We start from the raw sequence: 18,669 nt of genomic DNA on the forward strand, positions 1-18,669 counted from the left end.
TTAAGATGTAGGAACTCTGTAAACTACAAAGCCCTTAAATCAGTAACAGTATTTCTGCCGGAAGCCATTAATATTTACCTTTAATAATTATTTATAATATAGGTAAGGATGTGTTTATTCTGTTATGTACCCAAACAGGTATCAATCAGAGACTAGCATTGCAAATTTCTCACAGGTATAATTATTAGTTAGGAGCAATCTGTCTCAAAAGCATGACCCATTTCATATTTCAAATGGTGTTTTATTACAGTGCAGCTGCACAAAACTCAATTCCCCATGAACATACACTTGATACGCAGAACACAGAGTTTTACACACTACTTATTTACATACGTAAGTTCCTGGATTTGTTTTGGTTTGAGGACAGTAGTTCAAGGAATGTCTGTTTGTCTTAATTATTTGGAAAGCTTCTTTCTTTTCTTCTTCCAGTGTTTATTGTCCACATCTTGAGTACTGTCAGGAGGCTCTGGTATTACAAAGCCATCAGTCATTTTGTAGTAGACTACTGTAGAATCTGACTCAACTATGGCCAAGGTAACTGACATTGGGGTGTCAGGATTGTCACATGAGAGAGAAGCTTTCTTCATGATTTCTCTTAACCTAGAAGAGAAAAACAGTTAGCAAGGACTCCGTAACACCCTACTGATGGCACAAAGGAACAAGTGCAGTATTGATGGGTTTTGTAGGTTTTGACACTGATGACATTCAAAGCAGAAAACAGTTTTTCATACTGTCATGTAGGATTCTCTAACTTGAGAGATGTTTTTACATACTATTTTATTTTCTGATCTTTAATACCATGCCTATAAAAAACATGCTTGCTCCCAGAAAGCACAAGAAAATTCATGCAAAGCTTGGAAGGATGGAGGAGTAATTAGAAACTTGTATTTGAGCCTTTCAAGAGGGCTTTAGCACAACTGCTATTTAAAAAGCTTCAAGAAGAAGAGATTAGTGAAGACAAAAACAGGCTTTTTATTGGATAAAGAAAGTGTAACATCTGTTCTAATAAAAATCCAAAGTCCTATAATCAAGCAGCAATCTCTTAAATAACAGTGAAGCTTATTTCTTCCTAAAAAATTCATTTGGATGCATACATCTCTGCTGCAAATAGTTCAACATGAGCTTCTAATCTTTCCTTAGCTGTACTACTGTGCACATACCTCGACCATCCTTTCACCACCAGAATCAGAGCACGGTGATCTCTAACGGCCATTGTTTTCATTAGAATAAAATAATCTAATTGAACACCATGTGTGAGGAAAAAAAAAAAAAAAAAGAGATATCTTCTATTTGTAGAGATAAGTCTTCCAGTCTGTGTGCTACAGTTCTCTGTGAGTCTGTGGAATACTCAGGAACCAAAGCCAGGTTTCTCTACCTCCCCGTCTAGACTAGAAGCCACAAGACTAACGATCTTCCTCAGGAAAGTCTGCTTAAATAATGTCTTCCTTAAAAATTCACAACAAAGTTACGCAATTTTTCCTGTGCCGTTTATTTTAAGAATAACAGGCTAGTTGCTTTTTAGTTCAGAGCTGAGAACAACATCGATTCTTGGTGTGTTACTGTTCTGAGCAGGGCACAAGCACTGAAGGAGCGTGGTGCCCAGGGGCAGAAAGCAGCACTCCCCACAGCAAACATCACCACGGGGAGCTTCCTCCTTCACCCGGAGTCCAGGTACTGCAGGGTTCTCCCGGGACTGCCAGAGAGGGTATGCACTGGGGAGAGATCAGCTCTGCACTGCAAAAAAACATCACCCCTCACATCACGTGCCCATGAGCTCTCTTCCCCCAGAAATGCATTTCTGAAGCTGGGCACTGTAGTTGAAAATAAGGCTCTTTCTAAATGTATCAGCTTTCAAACTTTATTCATCACCTTCCCTTCCAAACCACTCTGATCCCTTAATAAAAGCCAAACGGGAAGTGGCAGAGAAGCAGCAGCAGCCTGGAAAGCCCATGCTGTTAAGCCCATGGCCCTCTTATGTACCCATCTGTGTTCTGAACTGGTCATAACTCAACTTGCTGAAGTCAGTAGTGCCTTTCCTTTTCCTTTCACTGCTGGCCCATGTATAATGCAAGGGAAGACATCCAGTGCAGTCAGTCAGACTATGTAGCAGAGATACTGAGGCTGTGAAAAGCCATATTCTGGTCCCCCTACTGTCAGATTTTGTAACAAGAGAATAAGGAAAGATACTGCATTGGCCACCGTCAGAAGAGAGGCATCTGCAAAAGATTCCTGCTTCAAGCAGCGTGACGCTAACTGCTCTGCTCCCTGCTGTCCTGGCACGTTTCTTTGGCTGGTGCCTCAGCCTGCAGCCGTGCTGTGGGAACACCAACTGCGCTGTGCGTAGCCAGGAGAGCGCAGATGCAAGCCTGCCTTCCAAAGCTGTAGGCAAGCCGTGGGTTGAGGTGCTCTGGAAGAGCAAGGAAAAGCATCCCCATATGAGCAATGCCTCAAATACACCAAGGCCTGCCAGTGGTGCGCTACCTGGTAAGAGGGGCATGCACCTGTGGTTGACAAGGACCTGGGAAAGGACTGCAGGCATCTTTCCGGACGCGCCACACATGTACGGAGCAAGAACCCACCCATCACACCTCGCATTTTCTGCCTTTCTGAATAAAAGTTGGTGGTGGGGCCAGTCTCCTGGCAGAGATACCATTAAGAAAGAGCTAGTTATTGGTTTTGTGGAGCGGTGGAGGTTAATCTCTTCCCCAGCCTGGGAATGAGAAACAGAACTATCATTAAAAAGTCAAATAACAAAGGGTACAGCTACCTGGGAGAGAGATTCTGGGACCCAAAGAAACCAAACCTGTGTTGAGTGTGGCCTGCGCTTACCTGTCAGCCAGGACAGAAGCTCCTTCACAATTTCCTTCATAACTATCACCATTTCTCTCCCTACTCTGTTCAGGGGATGAAGATACAGCAAGGATCTATGTTTCCCATCACTTGTGATCTCTTCTTACAATGCCAAGCACAGACACATGAACCTTTATTCCTCTTGCCATTTAGCACTTAGGCTTAGAAGATGCACCATGATCACAAAAGCAGTCAGGTCCTCACAACGGATCAATGAGACTTCTTCAAGTCCCTGGCCTACTTTTCATGGGACTGAGTTTCAGGCTTTAAGTAGAGAGCACAAGGACATTCCGTTGCTTCAGGATGATCTGCTAACACTGCTGGCCACGGAGCCCAGTGCTCTCCACTGCAAACAGAGGATCAGCCTCTATCAGTTTACAGAATTAGAACTGCAAATGCAAGATTCTCCGCTACCCGCTTTTCTAGATACAAGCAGCACCAAAGCAAGAGCTCCCATTCATACAGACCACAATGAGCCATAATGCAACCAGCACATTTGCAGATTAGTGGAAGGTATCTTTTAAAAGAATAAGCTTTGGAATTCAGGAAGTCTGTATCAGACGCCTGCATTTCCTCCCCTCCCCTGAAGGCATCCTTGTTAGCCTCTGCATCCAGTGTGCTCACAAAGCTTCTTTGCAGCATCCGACCTCTCAAAGGAGGAGTCAGGGAAGAACATCTGGGTTTGCCCTGATTTCACTGCACTTGCTACCTGCCACAAAGATGAAACATTGCAGGAAAAGTTTATTTTTAAAATTCTTTTTGATGTGTCTAATGCTCTATATGGAAGGGGGAAAAAAGGGCAAGAAGTGTTCTTGGCCTCCTGAAATTAAAAGCAATGCATGTGCTTGTTCATCACCTCAGATTAGCTCACCCACAGGCTCAGCCTCATTAGGAAGATCAGGGACAGATACTCTGTACATGTTGCCACCTTCTTGGGATTTACACCAGTGTCTATCTGGTAAAAATTAAAAGGCATCTGGAGTCCCAAGAGAGCTCACAGATCAAGCACGTGTGCTGCTGCATACACAGTGGGAAGTCTAGAAGTCAAAATATTCTGCAGCCACTCCTTTCCCTCCTCTCCCCCTCTCCAGGAAGAAAAGCCATTGAATGTTAAAAGAGGCAACACTGAAGCTTTACATTTCCCCCACAAAAAGGTACGTTTGAACAAAGGCCTTATGAAAGGAAAATAACATATGTAAAGCTAGGCACCCCAAGAAGCACTGGAAAGCTTTATCTAAGTCCCGTAAATAGAGTAAGGTTAAACATTTTTTTGAAAATATGAATTCTCAGTTGTAGATCACACAGTAAGAAATTCTCAGAATAGCTTGGAAACCCATCGCTAACGCTGATGGTGTCTGCGTGTCCAGTGGAAGCCAAGATCTGTTCCCACCAAGACAAATCCAAGTAGGATGAAGTCCTCAGTTTCCACTGAGGAAGCAACCTCATATTCACCTCACATTGCAGAAGATGAAAGGGATTTAATTTCAATCATATGAAAGAGACACTGTTATACAAAAGTAAATTTTTGGCATTGCTGAAGTCTTTCGCTTCAGAAAACTTTAAAGGGGCTTTCCAGATACCTACAAGCTACATTCAGCAATAATTGCTATTTTTCTACAAGAGAATTAATTGAAAGAGCAGACAACTTACTTAACATCATGCAAGGACCACTGCAGCCGAGGTAACATCACTACTAATGTCAGCCTGCATCTGCCCTTACTGCTGCCTTCAAACTAAATTGCAACAGGGAACTCACCTGGTCTTCTATTACTGTTGTAACTAACACCTTAAAAAACAAAACAAAATAAAAACAACAACCCCTCACCCACAAAAACAAAAGCAACACACACACACACAAAAGAAGAGGGGATTTTTCTACTCTTCCCCCATCTTGTTCTGACCAGGAGGCTTTTGTATCAGGCCTTTGGACACATATTAGAAATCCACAGTGTATTTCCTAATGACTTGCTCCTAACAAAGTGATAGTGCCCTTTTTGTTCCAGAGAAAGAAACCAGTATACGACTGGAGAACTTCGGGCAACTGTGGCTTGAATCTTCAACTGACTGTCCAAAACCTGGAAGGGAACAGAATCATAAAGGAAAGAAAATGTGCAGGAAGTTTTGCGCTGAACAAAAGTATTTCAGTGATGTATCCCATGCAAGTACTGCTGAGAAGCAGAGGAAATACTGGAAGCTCTGAGTAGTTTTATGGAGGTTGCATAGTGCTCCATTTAGCTGAAATGGAACTGCTGCCCTCCTTACCATAAAAGCCAAAGGCTTTCAATCTGCCCTTTGTACCGGGATGAATAATTCATTGCAGGCTTGGCCGGCCTGAATAGCTCCCTCCCCTCCATGCAAGGCAGGGCTGAAGAGTCAATACAAGTTGGTCTCTGTATTCTGCATCGGGTGCGCACCATTGTGCCAGACCAGCTCAGATAGGCCCCCTGACAAGAGAATCAAAGCAGAGGAAGCCTCCTATAAAGCACAATACCTTGAATTTTGCCAGCAGTATGCAAACAGAGCAGTACAGTCTCTTGCTCACGATGAGGAAAACACTGCTCCAGACGCTGCTGCCTGCCCCGAAGTTAGATGAAGCTAGGGCCTTGAAATATAGGGGAAGAAACATGTGGTGTGGGGCAGGGGAGACGGTGTGTAAATGGACACCATTGTTTCTTGTGATTTGCTTCCTAACTACAGGAACATGAGATGCTAGAAAAAAATCATGTTTTTGTAATGGGAAATAAAATAGAACCAAAGAAAACACCACGTGCCTCACTGGTCAGAAAAGGAAATTGAAACCCCAAGGAATATAAAGTCGTTTTTTTCCACGGAAGTTGAAAAAGAAAACAAGATGAATTATGCAAAAGGGAGGAACTGGAGTTCAGCAAAATTCTACATGGTACACAAGCTATAGGAAGTTCAAAGGTAGTACTGCGTGCCTAACTCAGTTCTGTAAGCCACATCAATCACTTTTAAACTATTGATGAAGAATTTGTACTTAGAAGCCATTTTATTTGTACAGTAAACCACACATTAAAACTCAAATAATGCTAACAGCAGAACTACTGACAAAACTGTGAAAAGGCTGCAAGATGAAGAGCACGTCACACTCCCAGTGCATTTATAATAACAGTGCTGCTTATAAGCAAAATCACTTCAGATTAGAGGAACATCTATTTCATACAAACTACAGACTTAGAAGAGGATAAACCACTTCCAACTGCCAGATTTGTTTCTAAGGCTGCTTATTAGCTCTAAAATGAAACATTTTTTCCCCAAAATTAAGTTACCATTTTAATGAAATAATCCTTTCCCTCTTAGCCTGAAACAAACTTCACAATCTTCATAACCAGATGTAACCAACTTCATTCTTCAGTTCCAACACTTGCACACAAAGAACAAACAGGACAGTGACGTATCATTTAATCTAATGGTGTATTAGTAACAGACATTTTGCTTGGACAATGTTATTTGTCCAGGATAGACAGCACCTAATTCCATTAGATCCAGCACCTAATTCCTTGATCCTGGAAGGCTCAAGGCTTTTAACGCTATCTAGCAAATCTAGCTGTCAACGCTACAAGCTCTCATACACTCTCTGAGCTAGGTTTATCCAAGTAATTTCTGCTGGCTTTGAAACAGGGCTACCTGTATTTAACTGCTTCAACCCCTTTGGGGAGCCTCAATTCTGGAACGTACCTACAATTAGATAATCCCTGTGCACTAAGATGTCGTCTCTGGTAGGAGCAGGAAACACCTCTCACCCAATGGACCTCTGGATTCCTCCTGCAAGTATGTGTCACTGAATTCAAGGGAATACGTGCACAAGGTTCTCTGAACCTCGTGTGTTGGGAGAGCGGTCCAAGAGAGGAAGAAGTTGCATCTTATTCTCCAGGTCTTTACTCACAGAAGATTCACCAATCTTCATTTTAAGAGCAGGTACACAAAGCACAAGACTATCATTTGCATTAGTGGTCACTTTGCTCCAGACCCCGTAATTCTGTGATTCAGTGAACTACCATGCGTGCCAGCAGCTCAGGATGATCAGCTTCCATCATGCTTTTTATGGAAGGCACTGAGCTTAGTTAAGTACAGCAGCTTCCGCCTTAAGCAGTTAACTGTAATGTGTAAGTTGGACACAATTAAATCTTATAACAGGCTAAAAAACATAGAGCGGATTGTTTTTTTTATGGCACTCTGATTTATCTTTTGCTCTAGTACCTTGCTGGTAATTTCCATATCAACTTTATGATGGCCTTTTACGGACACTTTCCTCTGAGTGTCGGCCAAACATGAACCTTCACAAGACACCTGGGAAGGCAGCGCGTGGCAGGTCTTTGCTGAAGTGGCTTCGAGAGGAAAACCACCCCTGCAGCTCCTACCCAGGCCTTACTGTTTAAGCAAGTAAATGCTGCCCATAAATGCTGCCAACCGCTGCACAACATTTCCAGGCCCAGCAATGAGGACAAAATATTTTCACGTTCCCAACCGCCTCCAATGGCTTATGTTTCAATGTTAATTGAGCTGCATTTCTTCGTACTTCTACCTTAGAGCAAGTAACACAAAAACCCAGCACACTGCTTTTGAACAGAATAGCAAAGTAACTAAGTATGAATGCTTTCCTGTCTGCCTACAACTAGGTAAGTCAAATGAGAAAACATTAAGACATCAGATACCTAACAAAGCCTCCTGCTACCAACAATTGCAACAACAAAATATTCACAGCTGTCAGAACAAAGAGGCAGTAGCACTGTGACACTGTGTTTTCTACTCCTTCTTTAGGATGCCTTTTTAATGAACTCCCTTCTGCACTGCCTATGGCTGAGGCACGGTTATCGTCCCTACCCCCTTTATTGCCTCCTGTTCCAGCAAAGGAGCTGAGTTGATTCTGTCCTTTCTCTATAAGATAGACCAGGCCTCTCTGATCAGCACTGCCCTACTAATGAAATTCCAAGCATGCATATGCACATGCACATACAACAACACAAATTCCCAAAGCTGTTGTGAGGCAGAAGGATAGTATACGCTTGTGTCAAGCACATACAGGCTTTAACGGACTCACCTGGCATCACAGCACTGTATTCAGCTCATTTTAGTGACAACATGCTCTATGTACTTGCTCTATAGCAAAACCTAGTCACAGACTGTACTTTTAATCAATGTGATGCATTCAGTCTGTGCTTCTCTAACACACATCCTTCCAGTAATGGATTCCATCCACACCTGGTGCCAGAAACAGAGCAAACAGTATCACCACAGTACAAACAAGATCAGAGGCTCCAAATGAAAAGCCCCAATGAAACAGTAAAAGATAGGACATACATGCAGTGTAGTATCTCCCTGTCATTAAAAACCAATTAGAACATAGTTGCTGGCACTGACCCAATGCCAGGAATCAAAGTTTCCAGCCTAGATGGAAACCTACTACATTAAACAAGCACAATTCATCATGTAGGAGTTACTTCTCAAAGGTCCCATATCCTAATTTGCTGCTGTCTTTTCCCATCCAAAATCCAGTTTGAACTCTTAACAGTGTGAACAGCAGTGTGTCCCTGTCACACGCATACAGCAATCAGCTGCTCACAGAGATGCTGAATGATGCTCAGTATTTCATCCTGGAAGACCTGTCAGCAGATTCACTCTATCACACTGTATTTCTCTGTAAAACTAAGCCCACAGGAATGACTGACCGCCAGTATTTGCAAATGGAAGATTTTTCAGCAGCTAGATAGTATGTGAATCCATCGATATGTAGTAAGTCATTTTCTTCTCCCTCACAAATGAATTGCTTCTGAACATAAGCTCTTGGGAAAACACATAGCAGAATTAAGGTGGAAGTCTATTTGCAAGAGACTTGTCACTTCTAAAACCTAAGGAAAAGCAAAAAAACATAGCATGTCTAAAATGTGCTATATCAAAATCACAGTTCAAAGGAGAGTTATATGTTGGATTCTGGAGAAGTAAGAGGCATTTCCGTTTGAAAGCAGCCAAATCATATTTTCAAACCAAAAAAGCTAAACAAATGAAACACACCACCAGGCTTATCCCTGAGATTCAACAATTAAAAAAAAAAATCATTCTTAGACAGGTCTGGGGGGATTTCTTTTCCTATTTGGTACTTGAAAGCCCATTGACATAAAGAAGCACCATTAGATTTCCCAGACTACAAATATGCAACACAAGAATGTTCAAAACATAACCTATGAAGGTCCTGAGTTCTAACCTTGTCCCTCAAATGCATACTTTGATATCCATTGTTACCTGCTAGAGCAAATGCAACTTCTAAACAATATGAAGTGTTTATCAACAGAAGGAGTCGATTGCTGTGGGAAGCTGACATCAAAAGCTTACCATTTCCAGAGAAGAAGAAGCAGAGACTGATGCAGCTTAGAAAAAGAAAGAAATCTCACCTTTAAATATATGTTTGCAGCATCCAAAATAATTCTGCTTACGGGCTGAGATATTACTTTTCTTGTGATATTCCTTGTTTTCTCCCACTTCCCCCTTAAGCAAATTATCAGCAGCCTGCTCTTCTTTTTGTCTTATTAGTAGTGGGATCCAAACACTGACCACAGCCTCACCTTTCGTGGCTTAATGATATGTCCACAGGTACTGGCACCATCACTTGGAGACTGTCCTGCTCTCTCTCACGTGCGTGTAAGCATATGAGCTGCAGTTCTGCTAATCCAACATGCTTCACTTCATGCCAGTTTCTCCCTAGAAAGGTTTGTCATCGATGAGATGGACCAGAACACAAAACACAAGTTCCAATCGTTCAAGTATCAAGTTTCAAATTCAATTTAACATCTTCTGTTGTTATCCCTCCCTCTCCTTACAGGGGAGACAACCACCCCCTACAACTGGCAAGTTTTCTTTCTGAGAAACAAACCTGCTAAAGAAACCTGTGAGAGCACTACTACTGTGTTGAGTTCAGAGCTACACTGATGGATGGTGGCTGGGGATCTGTTTGACAAGACTTTGTTTCAAAAAGGTAAAAAGAAGACAAAAACTTATCTTTAGTCACCTGCTGCATAAAACTGTAAACCAAATCTGAAATTTATCAGTACCCAAAACTGTGTGAAACAGGTGCTACAGGCATGGTTATTGATGACACACAGTTCTTCCCTTCTGCTTGAAGAGATGAGGCTAAAAGTTTTCATGGCGTAACTATAGGAGCATTCTCTTAGAGCTTATTAAGACATTTTCTTTAAGGGGTTTAACAATAATTATAACAGATGTGGTGCTTTCTGGCCTGTAATATTCCCCCATACCCTGACACTGAGAATCACCAGCCTCCAAGAGAAACTCATTATTGTTACTGGGCTGGCTGCCTGCCTACGTGCAGTCCCTTCTCAATAGGGCCCATCTGGGAGAATTGCAAGCAGAGGTTTATTATCACATAACACTATTCCACTCTTGTAAGGCATCAGAAGACTATGCTAAGTTTGTCATAATTACTGTCACCAGATTTCTAAGCAGTCTTCTTTCCTACAGGAATCCTTGCCCCTTCCAGAAACCAGCATCCTAATCAGACTGGCACACTTCAGGCATTTTCTAAACTGTAATCTTAGGGAGATGCTATGACTTAGTAGCTTTGACATTAACCTACAAAAGAGGATTCTATTACCAGTACAACCACTGAACTTATAACTTTGCCTTTCTATATCCCCTTTTCTTCCCCTACTCCTCTTCTACTTTTTTCCATGCCAAGTGTCTTTGCTCTGGAAGGCCTGCACCTGTAACTGTGACTGCTGGCTGAAGTGGGCCCTAATCTTTGTAAAGGCTCTGGGTAGGCACACGATAGAAAACTTTGGTTCTAAAATACCATGTTTCTTAGGTAACCATCGCTGCACGAAGTTTTAAAGCAAATGCCAAGGACTTTTGCAGGAAAGGCTCTGATAGTACACAAACCTTAGCTAACGCCTAACATGTTAATACATTTTTGGTACATCTGTCCAGTCACTTCATCTAATTACCTTCTAAGAGGTCCAGGTATACCAGAAACGCAGCATAGATTTGACTACTGTCAGATATATCAAGGGACATCATTTCTGTGAACTGAAACCAAAAAGACAACATTGGTCAAAGGAAAATGAAGTTACATTAAAAACACAAAGACCTGATCCAGAATCTATACAGCTGTCTAACCTGTTGAGTCTGAAACCAGTTTTAAGGACTAACAGGGAATTAAAAGACAGGAGCGGTTTTCTGACAATATCTTAAGAGTTTTTTGCCACATCCCCCCTATTTCAGCACTTAAGAAAGCAAGCCAAATAAATAAGCAACAGAGGAAATGCAACTATATCTGGAACAGAACTGGCTTTGTGGACACCTATGAATTTTACCTATTTTTGCTGCAGCACATCAACACAAGATGACGGCCAAATTAAATACCTCCATGTTTTCAGCATGCTAAAAATTCAGATGGATTTAAAAGTTTACATTTGCATTTTCCAGCTACAGTTTCAGCATCTAAAACTTCACCCCCTGCTAAAGCCAGCATTCCCCCACAACCCCACTGGCTTTCATCACAGGCCAGGAGATAAGCTCCCCCAACTGACCCAAACCCCCCAAAGCATGTTAGACTAAACCCCCCTCCCTGAGCACAAATTCTTGGTGAGGGAAGGGTAACCTGGCAGCTTCACTGGCCCCAGGGCCATGAAGATGTACCCAAGATGCTCCTCAGAGCAACGGTGGCCCAAGGTAACAGAAAATGCCATCCAGAGGAACCTGGACAAGCTTGAGAAGTGGGCCCATGTGAACCTAATGAGGTTCAACAAGTCCAAGTGCAAGGTGCTGCACCTGGGTCAGGGCAATCCCAGGCACAAGCACAGGCTGTGGGGAGAACTCACTGAGAGCAGCCCTGCAGGGAAGGACTTGGGGGTTCTGGTGGATGAAAAGCTCGACATGAGCCTGCAAGGGCAACTGCATCCTGGGCTGCACCAACAGAGGTGTGACCAGCAGGTCGAGGGAGGTGACTGTCCCCCTCTGCTCTGCCTTTGTGAGGCCCCACCTGGAGTCCTGCATCCACGTCTGGGGCCCCCAGCACAAGAAGGATGTGGGGCTGTTAGAGCGGATCCAGAGGACGCCACGAGGATGCTCAGAGGCTGGAGCATCTCTCTTAGGAAGAAAGGCTGAGAGAGCTGGGGCTGTTTGGCCTGAAGAAAATAAGGCTCCGGGGTGACCTCATTGCATCTTTTCAGTACTTAAAGGGGGCTTATAAAAAAGATGGAGAGCAACATTTTGCTTGGGCAGATGACAACAGGACAAGGGAGAATGACTTTAAACTAAAAGAGGGGAGATTTAGATGAGGTGTTAGGAGGAAATCCTTCACTCAGAGGGAGGTGGGGGGCTAGAACCCACTGCCCAGAGAAGCCGCGGCCGCCCCGTCCCGGGGGTGCCCCAGGCCGGGCTGGATGGGGCTGGGGGCGGCCCAGCGCCGCGGGAGGCGCCTCCCCCCGGCAGGGGGCTGTAACCCACCCCCACCCCGGGCCCCCCCGGCCGCGGAGCTCAGCGCGGGCCCTACCACGGGGTGCGCCGCCATCCAGTTGCCGCCGGCCCCTCCCGCCCAGCGCCGGCCGCCGGCAGAGGAGCCCCCCGGCGGGCCGCAGCCCCCCTCCGCCCGGCCGGGCTGCGGCTCCGGCAGCGGCTGCGGCTCCGGCTCCGGCTCCGGCTCCATGCTGCCCCCGGTGCAACGCGACTCGGCTCCGGGCGGCGCCGCAGCGCCGCGCTCTCCCCGGCAGCCGCCGCAGTTCCGCCGCCGCCGCGTTCCGCCGGGGCCGGGCCCCTGCCCCGGGGGGCGCCGCAAGCAGCCTCGCCCGCTGCCGGGCTGGCGCCTACCTCGGCCGGCCTCTCGCGGCCCGGTTTTCCGCTCGCGAGGCCTGATATTGAGAAGGGAGGCAGGGGATTTCGAGTAACCGGCTCCGGCCCCCGGCGGTGGGGGGAGCGCAGGAGCGGTGCCCGAGGCGAGAGGAGGCCGCAGAGATGTGGAGCCTGGGGAAGTTTTAGGGGAGCACGACAGGGAGCAAAACAGGGACAAAAGCAAATACTATATTATTAATGTATGGCGTCCAAAGTTTTTATAGACTTTTTAAGACATTTAGATTCAAGGTATTGTTGTTAAAAGCATCTCAGACTGCTTTATTTAGGAATGTCTCAGACTGCTGGTACAAGTATACATGCATACATACAACTGCTGGTCTGGCTTATCGGCTCTATCTGTCTTGGTGCCTCTTTTGGTAAATTCAGACACTGGTTTAAATGAAGTCAGGCCTGTATCTTACAGCATTATGAATAGCTTCAAGCTGGTGTCCACGCAGGAAAAAGCTATGCAATTTTAACAGATACCTAGAGCATATTGTTGTCACAGCAGATGAGAAACTGCAAAGCCCCTCCTAGTGCACTGTGCTTGTTCTTAATCAGGCTACACCAAGGAAAATCTGGCTGACATTGAAAACAGGCCGACAACTACACTGATGAGAGGAAGCGCTGAGTATGATCTTGAGGTGATCAAATTGATGCAGGGCCTAAATGAACAGTCTTTAACCCATCTTAGTTATTATAATCATTAAGCCTAGAAGTAAAGCATCAATGAAAAGAAATCAATATGTATCAAGTACCTGAGCTGGTGTGTGGCTTGTAGCTACACAGAGACATATTGGAACCAATCTTACTCAAGAAGTTTTGAGTAGGTTGGCCTCTTCAAAAAGCATAGTTTTAGCCAGCATTCAGTTCCCTGGGCACAAAATTAAAAATAGAAATTCCAGTCTCTGAGACTTTCATGGAAGGGTTGGCAATGGTGGCATAGTTGGCTGCTTGGAAAAGAATTGGGTGGATTTGAGACCTCAGAGGTGAAAATGCAAGTGAAAGAAAATAGGCTTGTCTGTAGATTCTTCTAGGCATATACATGCTGTGCTTTGTTAGAAAGGTGGATCCTCTTTTTAGTGCTGGGTGGGAAAAAAATGTCTGAATCAGAAGAAAGTTGCCTCAGAGAATTTGTTACCTGTCTTGCTGAGGGAGTATGCTGCTGCTGGAGACAGTTCCCACAGCTGGACAATTCTTGTTTGGTCTGGATATTTAGAGGAGGCTGAGACAAATGTCCTAAAAAGTATTTCTGTGAGACTTCTACAAAAAGCTGTTTCTTCCCCAGAAGCTAGAATAGTTCACCACAGGGCAGTTAATTGTTCTGTCACAGCAAGACTGGGTCTTGGTTTATAAAAAAACACGGGATACAACTTTGGCTACTAATAACTTAAAAGTGTATACATATTTTTATATATATATTTGTAAAGATATATGCATTTATAGATGTAAGAATTATATGCATTGTAAGGCTTACTGTTGACCTGAACTTTCCAAACTTTCACCTGGTTGGGAGTAGAAAATTAAGCTGAGTTGACTCCTTTCTCTTACGCGCTGAGAAACAGCTAATGTTTCAGGCATCTGCTGCCCCCTCTCCAGGGTATGGAAGGACTTTTTTTCCTTTGTGTACCAACATGAGGAAGTCAGCAAAGTGACTGGTACGAGTGAGGAGAAAGTCATTTTGCAGAGAAAATTACTTGTTGTAGGATGCTGCTGGGGGCATTTTATTTGCCTCCAGCAAATTGTTAAGGTTCTGATGCTGTTCACAAAACAAAAAGAAAGGAGCAATCTGAAAAGCGTTGACACCACTTTAGATTTCACTGAAGACAGCAAGAGTAGGCACAGGCTAGACAGTACACTCCTCCTTCTACAAGCATGCTAACTGCACTAAGGCTGTGCTGGATTGTACCTTTGTGCTCAGCTCTGCACATCAGACAGAGCTATGGCTCTGCAGTCTGCTTCCCACGTCTTCCCTTGTTTCTGGGAGAAAACTGTCTGTGCTTGGCCCTGATCCTGCGCTAACCTGGCCACACTGGCTCTGCAGTATGGGGGCATGGCTGACCCTGCCTTCCCAAATGTCCCCATCTTCTGAATGCAAGTGGTCCTGCGGGTGACAGTGGTATTATACGCGTGTGGAATCGCCTGGCTCCTGAAAAACCCTAATCACTTTGTGCCGACTACAGCACTGTTCCTTCTATTCGATTAATGAATCAGAGCATAAAAGCAACATGTGGCGAATGAGCCATGAAAGCCTCATTAATGTATTGCTCTAGAAGGACAATCATAAAGGTGTTGTGAAGGGCAAGCAGGTAGAATATATTCTCCTTAATTGTTCAGGAGCACACTTACAAATTGCAGAAGCTTCCTGAATTTTAGTGCCATTGATGCGACCTCTGGAGATTCTTGATTGAAGTTCAGCTTCAGGGTGATCCTTTTTGCGTGTGGGTGATAAATAACGTTCCATAAACCAAGAGCAGTGCAGACATGAGTTAGCTGTATGCTGCCTGGGCCGCAGACCATGCACAACGAGACAATGGATAATTAACGGACAGTTATTGGGTTGCTGGACGTTTCCTCCCGTTTGAGTCTTGCCGGCACACAGGCAGCAGCGCTGCCCGCCTGGGCTGGCTCTGTTCGGCTCGGGGGCACTGGCTGCTCACAGCAGGGCCCAGAGACACCGTGCTGGGGCCCTTAGAGTTAATGAAGGATTTCGTCTCAAAAAGGGTTTAACATGCCCAAATCCTATTAACTTCTAAGAGCGCTGTGATTATTATGCCTCTTTTAAGATGACGGCCCAATGATTTTAATTACCGTAACGTGTTTTATATGTTTCGTTGTTAAACCGTCACCTGCCCCTTAGCAGCAACGCTCTCCCCGCGCATGGGAGCGGCTGCGTGGCGGGTGTCGGTGCGGTGCGGGGAACACGAACACCTTCACCTTCACCTTCCCGGCTGCAGCCCGGGCAGCCGCGCTCCTTGCCCCTCCTGCAGCTGGAGGGTGCCGGCCAGAGCCCCGAGCACCTCAGGCACGGCGGGGGTGAGCCTCCCGGCCGGGCGCTGCCTTCGGCTCCAGCCCAGGCTCCCCGCCGAGCCCCCGCTGCCCGATACCGGCGCCTTTCTCCGCTCCGCCCGGCGGCCTGCCGGGGGCGTGCCGAGCCGTGCCGAGCCGTGCTGCCCACAAAGGCCGGCTTTGGGGGCGCCGGGCCGGCACCGCTCCTCCCCGCGGCTCTGCTCCGGCACCCATCATGGCCCCGCGCGCCCCCCGTCCTCTCCTCCTCGTCCTCCTGCTGCTGCCGGGCGGCTGCGGGGCCGGCCTGCCCCCGGAGCCGCCGCCGCCGCCGAGCCCGCAGCTGCAGCCCCAGCCCCTGCCCGAGTCGGCTCCGCAGGAGCCCACCGTGCTCCTGGCCATCATCGCCCGCAACGCGGCGCACACGCTGCCCCACTTCCTCGGCTGCATCGAGAGGCTGCGCTACCCCAAGAGCAGGATCGCCCTCTGGTAAGGGGCTGCGGGGGGCCGGGGCCGCGCGGGCTGCGAGCGTCCCCCCCGCTGGGATGTGGGGCGAGAGGGGTCGGGGGGCTGGCGGCGGGGCCGTGCCTGGGAAGGGGCGAGGGACTCGGCTCAGCCCCCCCCCGGCCGCCCCGCCGAGCCCCCGGGGGCTTGGGGGCGAACGAAGCTGGCCTGAAGCCGGGGAGCTTTCAGGTTGCCTCAGGTTATGCCAGGGGAGGTTTAGGTTGGAAATGAGGAGACGTTTGTGCTCAGAAAGAGTGGAACGGGTTGCCCAGGGAAGTAGTGGAGTCACCGTCCCTGGGGGTGTTTAAGGAAAGGTTGGACCTGGCGCTTAGGGACACGGTTTAGTGGGTGAAGGTGGTGGTAGGGTGGCGGCTGGACCAGATGATCTTGGAGGTCTTTTCCAACCTTAATGATCCTATGTTTCTTTCAGCGCTTAGCGTTTGTCCAAACCCGCAGACACCAGGTACTCAGTACGGAGAGCCGGGCTGCTAGAGCTAGTTCTGCTTGCTGGCTGCTAAATGCCAGGCTGCCTGGGGAGGCTGCCGGGGTCTGCCAGGGCTGCAGGGTGGATGTGCTGAGGAGGTGCTGGGGGGCATTGAAAAGGAGCATTGTTGCAAGGCTGTCCTCTGAAAGACGCATTCAAAGATGTATTCAGAAATCACAGCATGGGGGCAGCTGTGGCAATGAAGCGTGTGTCGGGACGGAGGAATTAGACCAATTTGGAAATTGGTCAGTCATTATCTGTAGGGATTAAAAAAAATTCTTTCCCTCTCAACTTGACATAAATGAGGGGAGCAACGGGACCTGCCTGGATGGGTCCAAAATAGTCTCATTATTTTAGGCATGGAAATCGTGGAAATTGTGTAAAAAATAAGAAATGCTGGTGTAGGGCTTGATCACAAATCACTGAAGTCAGTGGGGAGACTCCTGTTAACTTGGAGTTGATAAAGTGTGTCTTTGCATAAAGGGATGTAGGGAGGATACGTACCCTCCATACAGCCCCTGGTCATTCATTGATGCTGAAGTAGCATTAAGTCCGCAGGACTAGATGTTTCTGCCTGTATTCCAGGAACGTGCTTGTTACTTGTCCTCAGGTCCTCTGTGGGTCTTTACAGAGAATTAGCGACAGCTTTATTTATTTAGTTATTTTAAGTTTAGTGTGCACAAAAAAATGTCATGATAGCAGCACAGACATGGTGTGCTGCACAGATAAGGTGGCTGTGCAGTTACAAGTGGATGTTTAGTAGTGGGTGAATGCAAGACTCACCTGTGTGTAGGTATGTGACCCTGCTTTCATTTCTATCAGTAGGAGTTTTGCTGGTTTGGATTTCATCGTATCAGATGAGGGGCAACGTAGCTGGTGAAGGGTCTAGAGGACAAGTCTTACAGGGAACTTGGGTTGTTTATCCCCGAGAAAAGGAGGCTCAGGGAGTCCTCATCACGCTCTACAATTACCTTAAAGGAGGTGATGGTGAGATGTGGGTCACTTTCTTCTCCCAAGCACTAAGTGCTAAGACAAGAGGAAATGGCCTTAAGTTGCGCCAGGGGAGGTTTAAGTTGGATATTAGGAAAAATTTCTTCACTGAAAGAGTTGTGAGGCATTGACAAAGGCTGCCCAGGGAAGTGGTTAAGTCACCATTCCTGGAGGTCTTCAAAAAATGTGTAGATGTGGTGCTTAGGGATATGGGCTAGTGGTGAACATGAAAATGTTGAACTAAAGGTTGGACTGGATGATCTTGGAAGTCTTTTCCAACCTAAATGATTCTGTGCTTCTGTAAGATATATATGAGTAGATATTGTCAGACCCTACATATATAGCCTGTGATTGAACCAAGTGTGCTTGCCTGAATGTCTGTAAGCATAGACCTGTTCACTAAAGCAAGGCAGATCCTGGAATGCTTCTCACTGTAGAAGCTCAGAAGTGTTTGGTTTTGTGTTTTCTTTGATTGCTTATTTAAGTCCTGCAAAGCATTAACTGCCCCTACAGCTTTTAAAATGGAGTGGTATCCCTAGGAGGATTGTGTGCAAACACAAGGAGTGGATAAACTAGAAAAACTGCTGTTGAACGTGGCAGGCTTTTGGAAATCAGAATGACTAAAATGTCATGGCACCTGAAAAGGGACTTCTGTAGACCCTGTGAGTTGCATCAGAGGGAGAGGGAGCAGCACATGCCAGGCGGCACCAGTTCCTGGGTGAACGTTAGTCCTGGTCACTTCAGCTCCCCAGTGACAGGCTTTTTCAGACCTGCGGACATTCGGGACACAAGCACCCACCGAGAGAAGGCTTACAGATTGTATCTGTCAAGTCTCTTGAGAACAAATGAAACAATAAAATCAATTTCTGGAAGCATATTGTGTTTCAGCCTCCGTACCCGACAGTGCTTTCAATAGCTGAATTCCAGATTTACCTGTGTCCGTGTGCCATGGCTTGTGGGGCTACTTTGGTTGG

The 18,669-nt window shown here is 46.2% G+C and overlaps 2 protein-coding genes across 8 annotated transcripts in view; one reads left to right on the forward strand and one right to left on the reverse strand.

Annotated features, from left to right (window-relative positions):
• Positions 1 to 220: 220 nt before the first annotated feature.
• On the reverse strand, positions 221 to 12,684 carry TSEN15 (tRNA splicing endonuclease subunit 15). The gene is made up of 4 exons (XM_048059095.2): positions 12,377 to 12,684; positions 10,827 to 10,908; positions 9,432 to 9,567; positions 221 to 600 (listed from the first exon to the last, which is right to left on the reverse strand). Exons 1-4 carry the CDS (start codon positions 12,527 to 12,529, stop codon positions 396 to 398), a joined length of 576 nt encoding a protein of 191 aa, XP_047915052.2. The 5' UTR covers positions 12,530 to 12,684; the 3' UTR covers positions 221 to 395.
• COLGALT2 (collagen beta(1-O)galactosyltransferase 2) overlaps positions 9,713 to 18,669 on the forward strand; it is a 76,674-nt gene continuing 67,717 nt past the window's right edge. For 2 of the 7 annotated variants that reach the window (XR_010833194.1, XM_048059092.2), the window contains exon 1: positions 12,767 to 16,206. Coding sequence is in view for 4 of the 7 variants with exons in the window: in XM_048059092.2 (XP_047915049.2) it covers positions 15,592 to 16,206 (615 nt within the window). In the remaining 3 variants the exon portion in view is untranslated. Of the gene's footprint in view, positions 9,842 to 12,744; positions 16,207 to 18,669 lie in introns of those variants that run through there. The other 5 variants (XM_067001481.1, XR_010833195.1, XM_067001479.1 and 2 more) reach the window with 5 other exon arrangements.

Source organism: Anser cygnoides, chromosome 8, assembly GCF_040182565.1.
Source record: "Anser cygnoides isolate HZ-2024a breed goose chromosome 8, Taihu_goose_T2T_genome, whole genome shotgun sequence".
NCBI classification, from domain to species: Eukaryota; Metazoa; Chordata; class Aves; order Anseriformes; family Anatidae; genus Anser; species Anser cygnoides.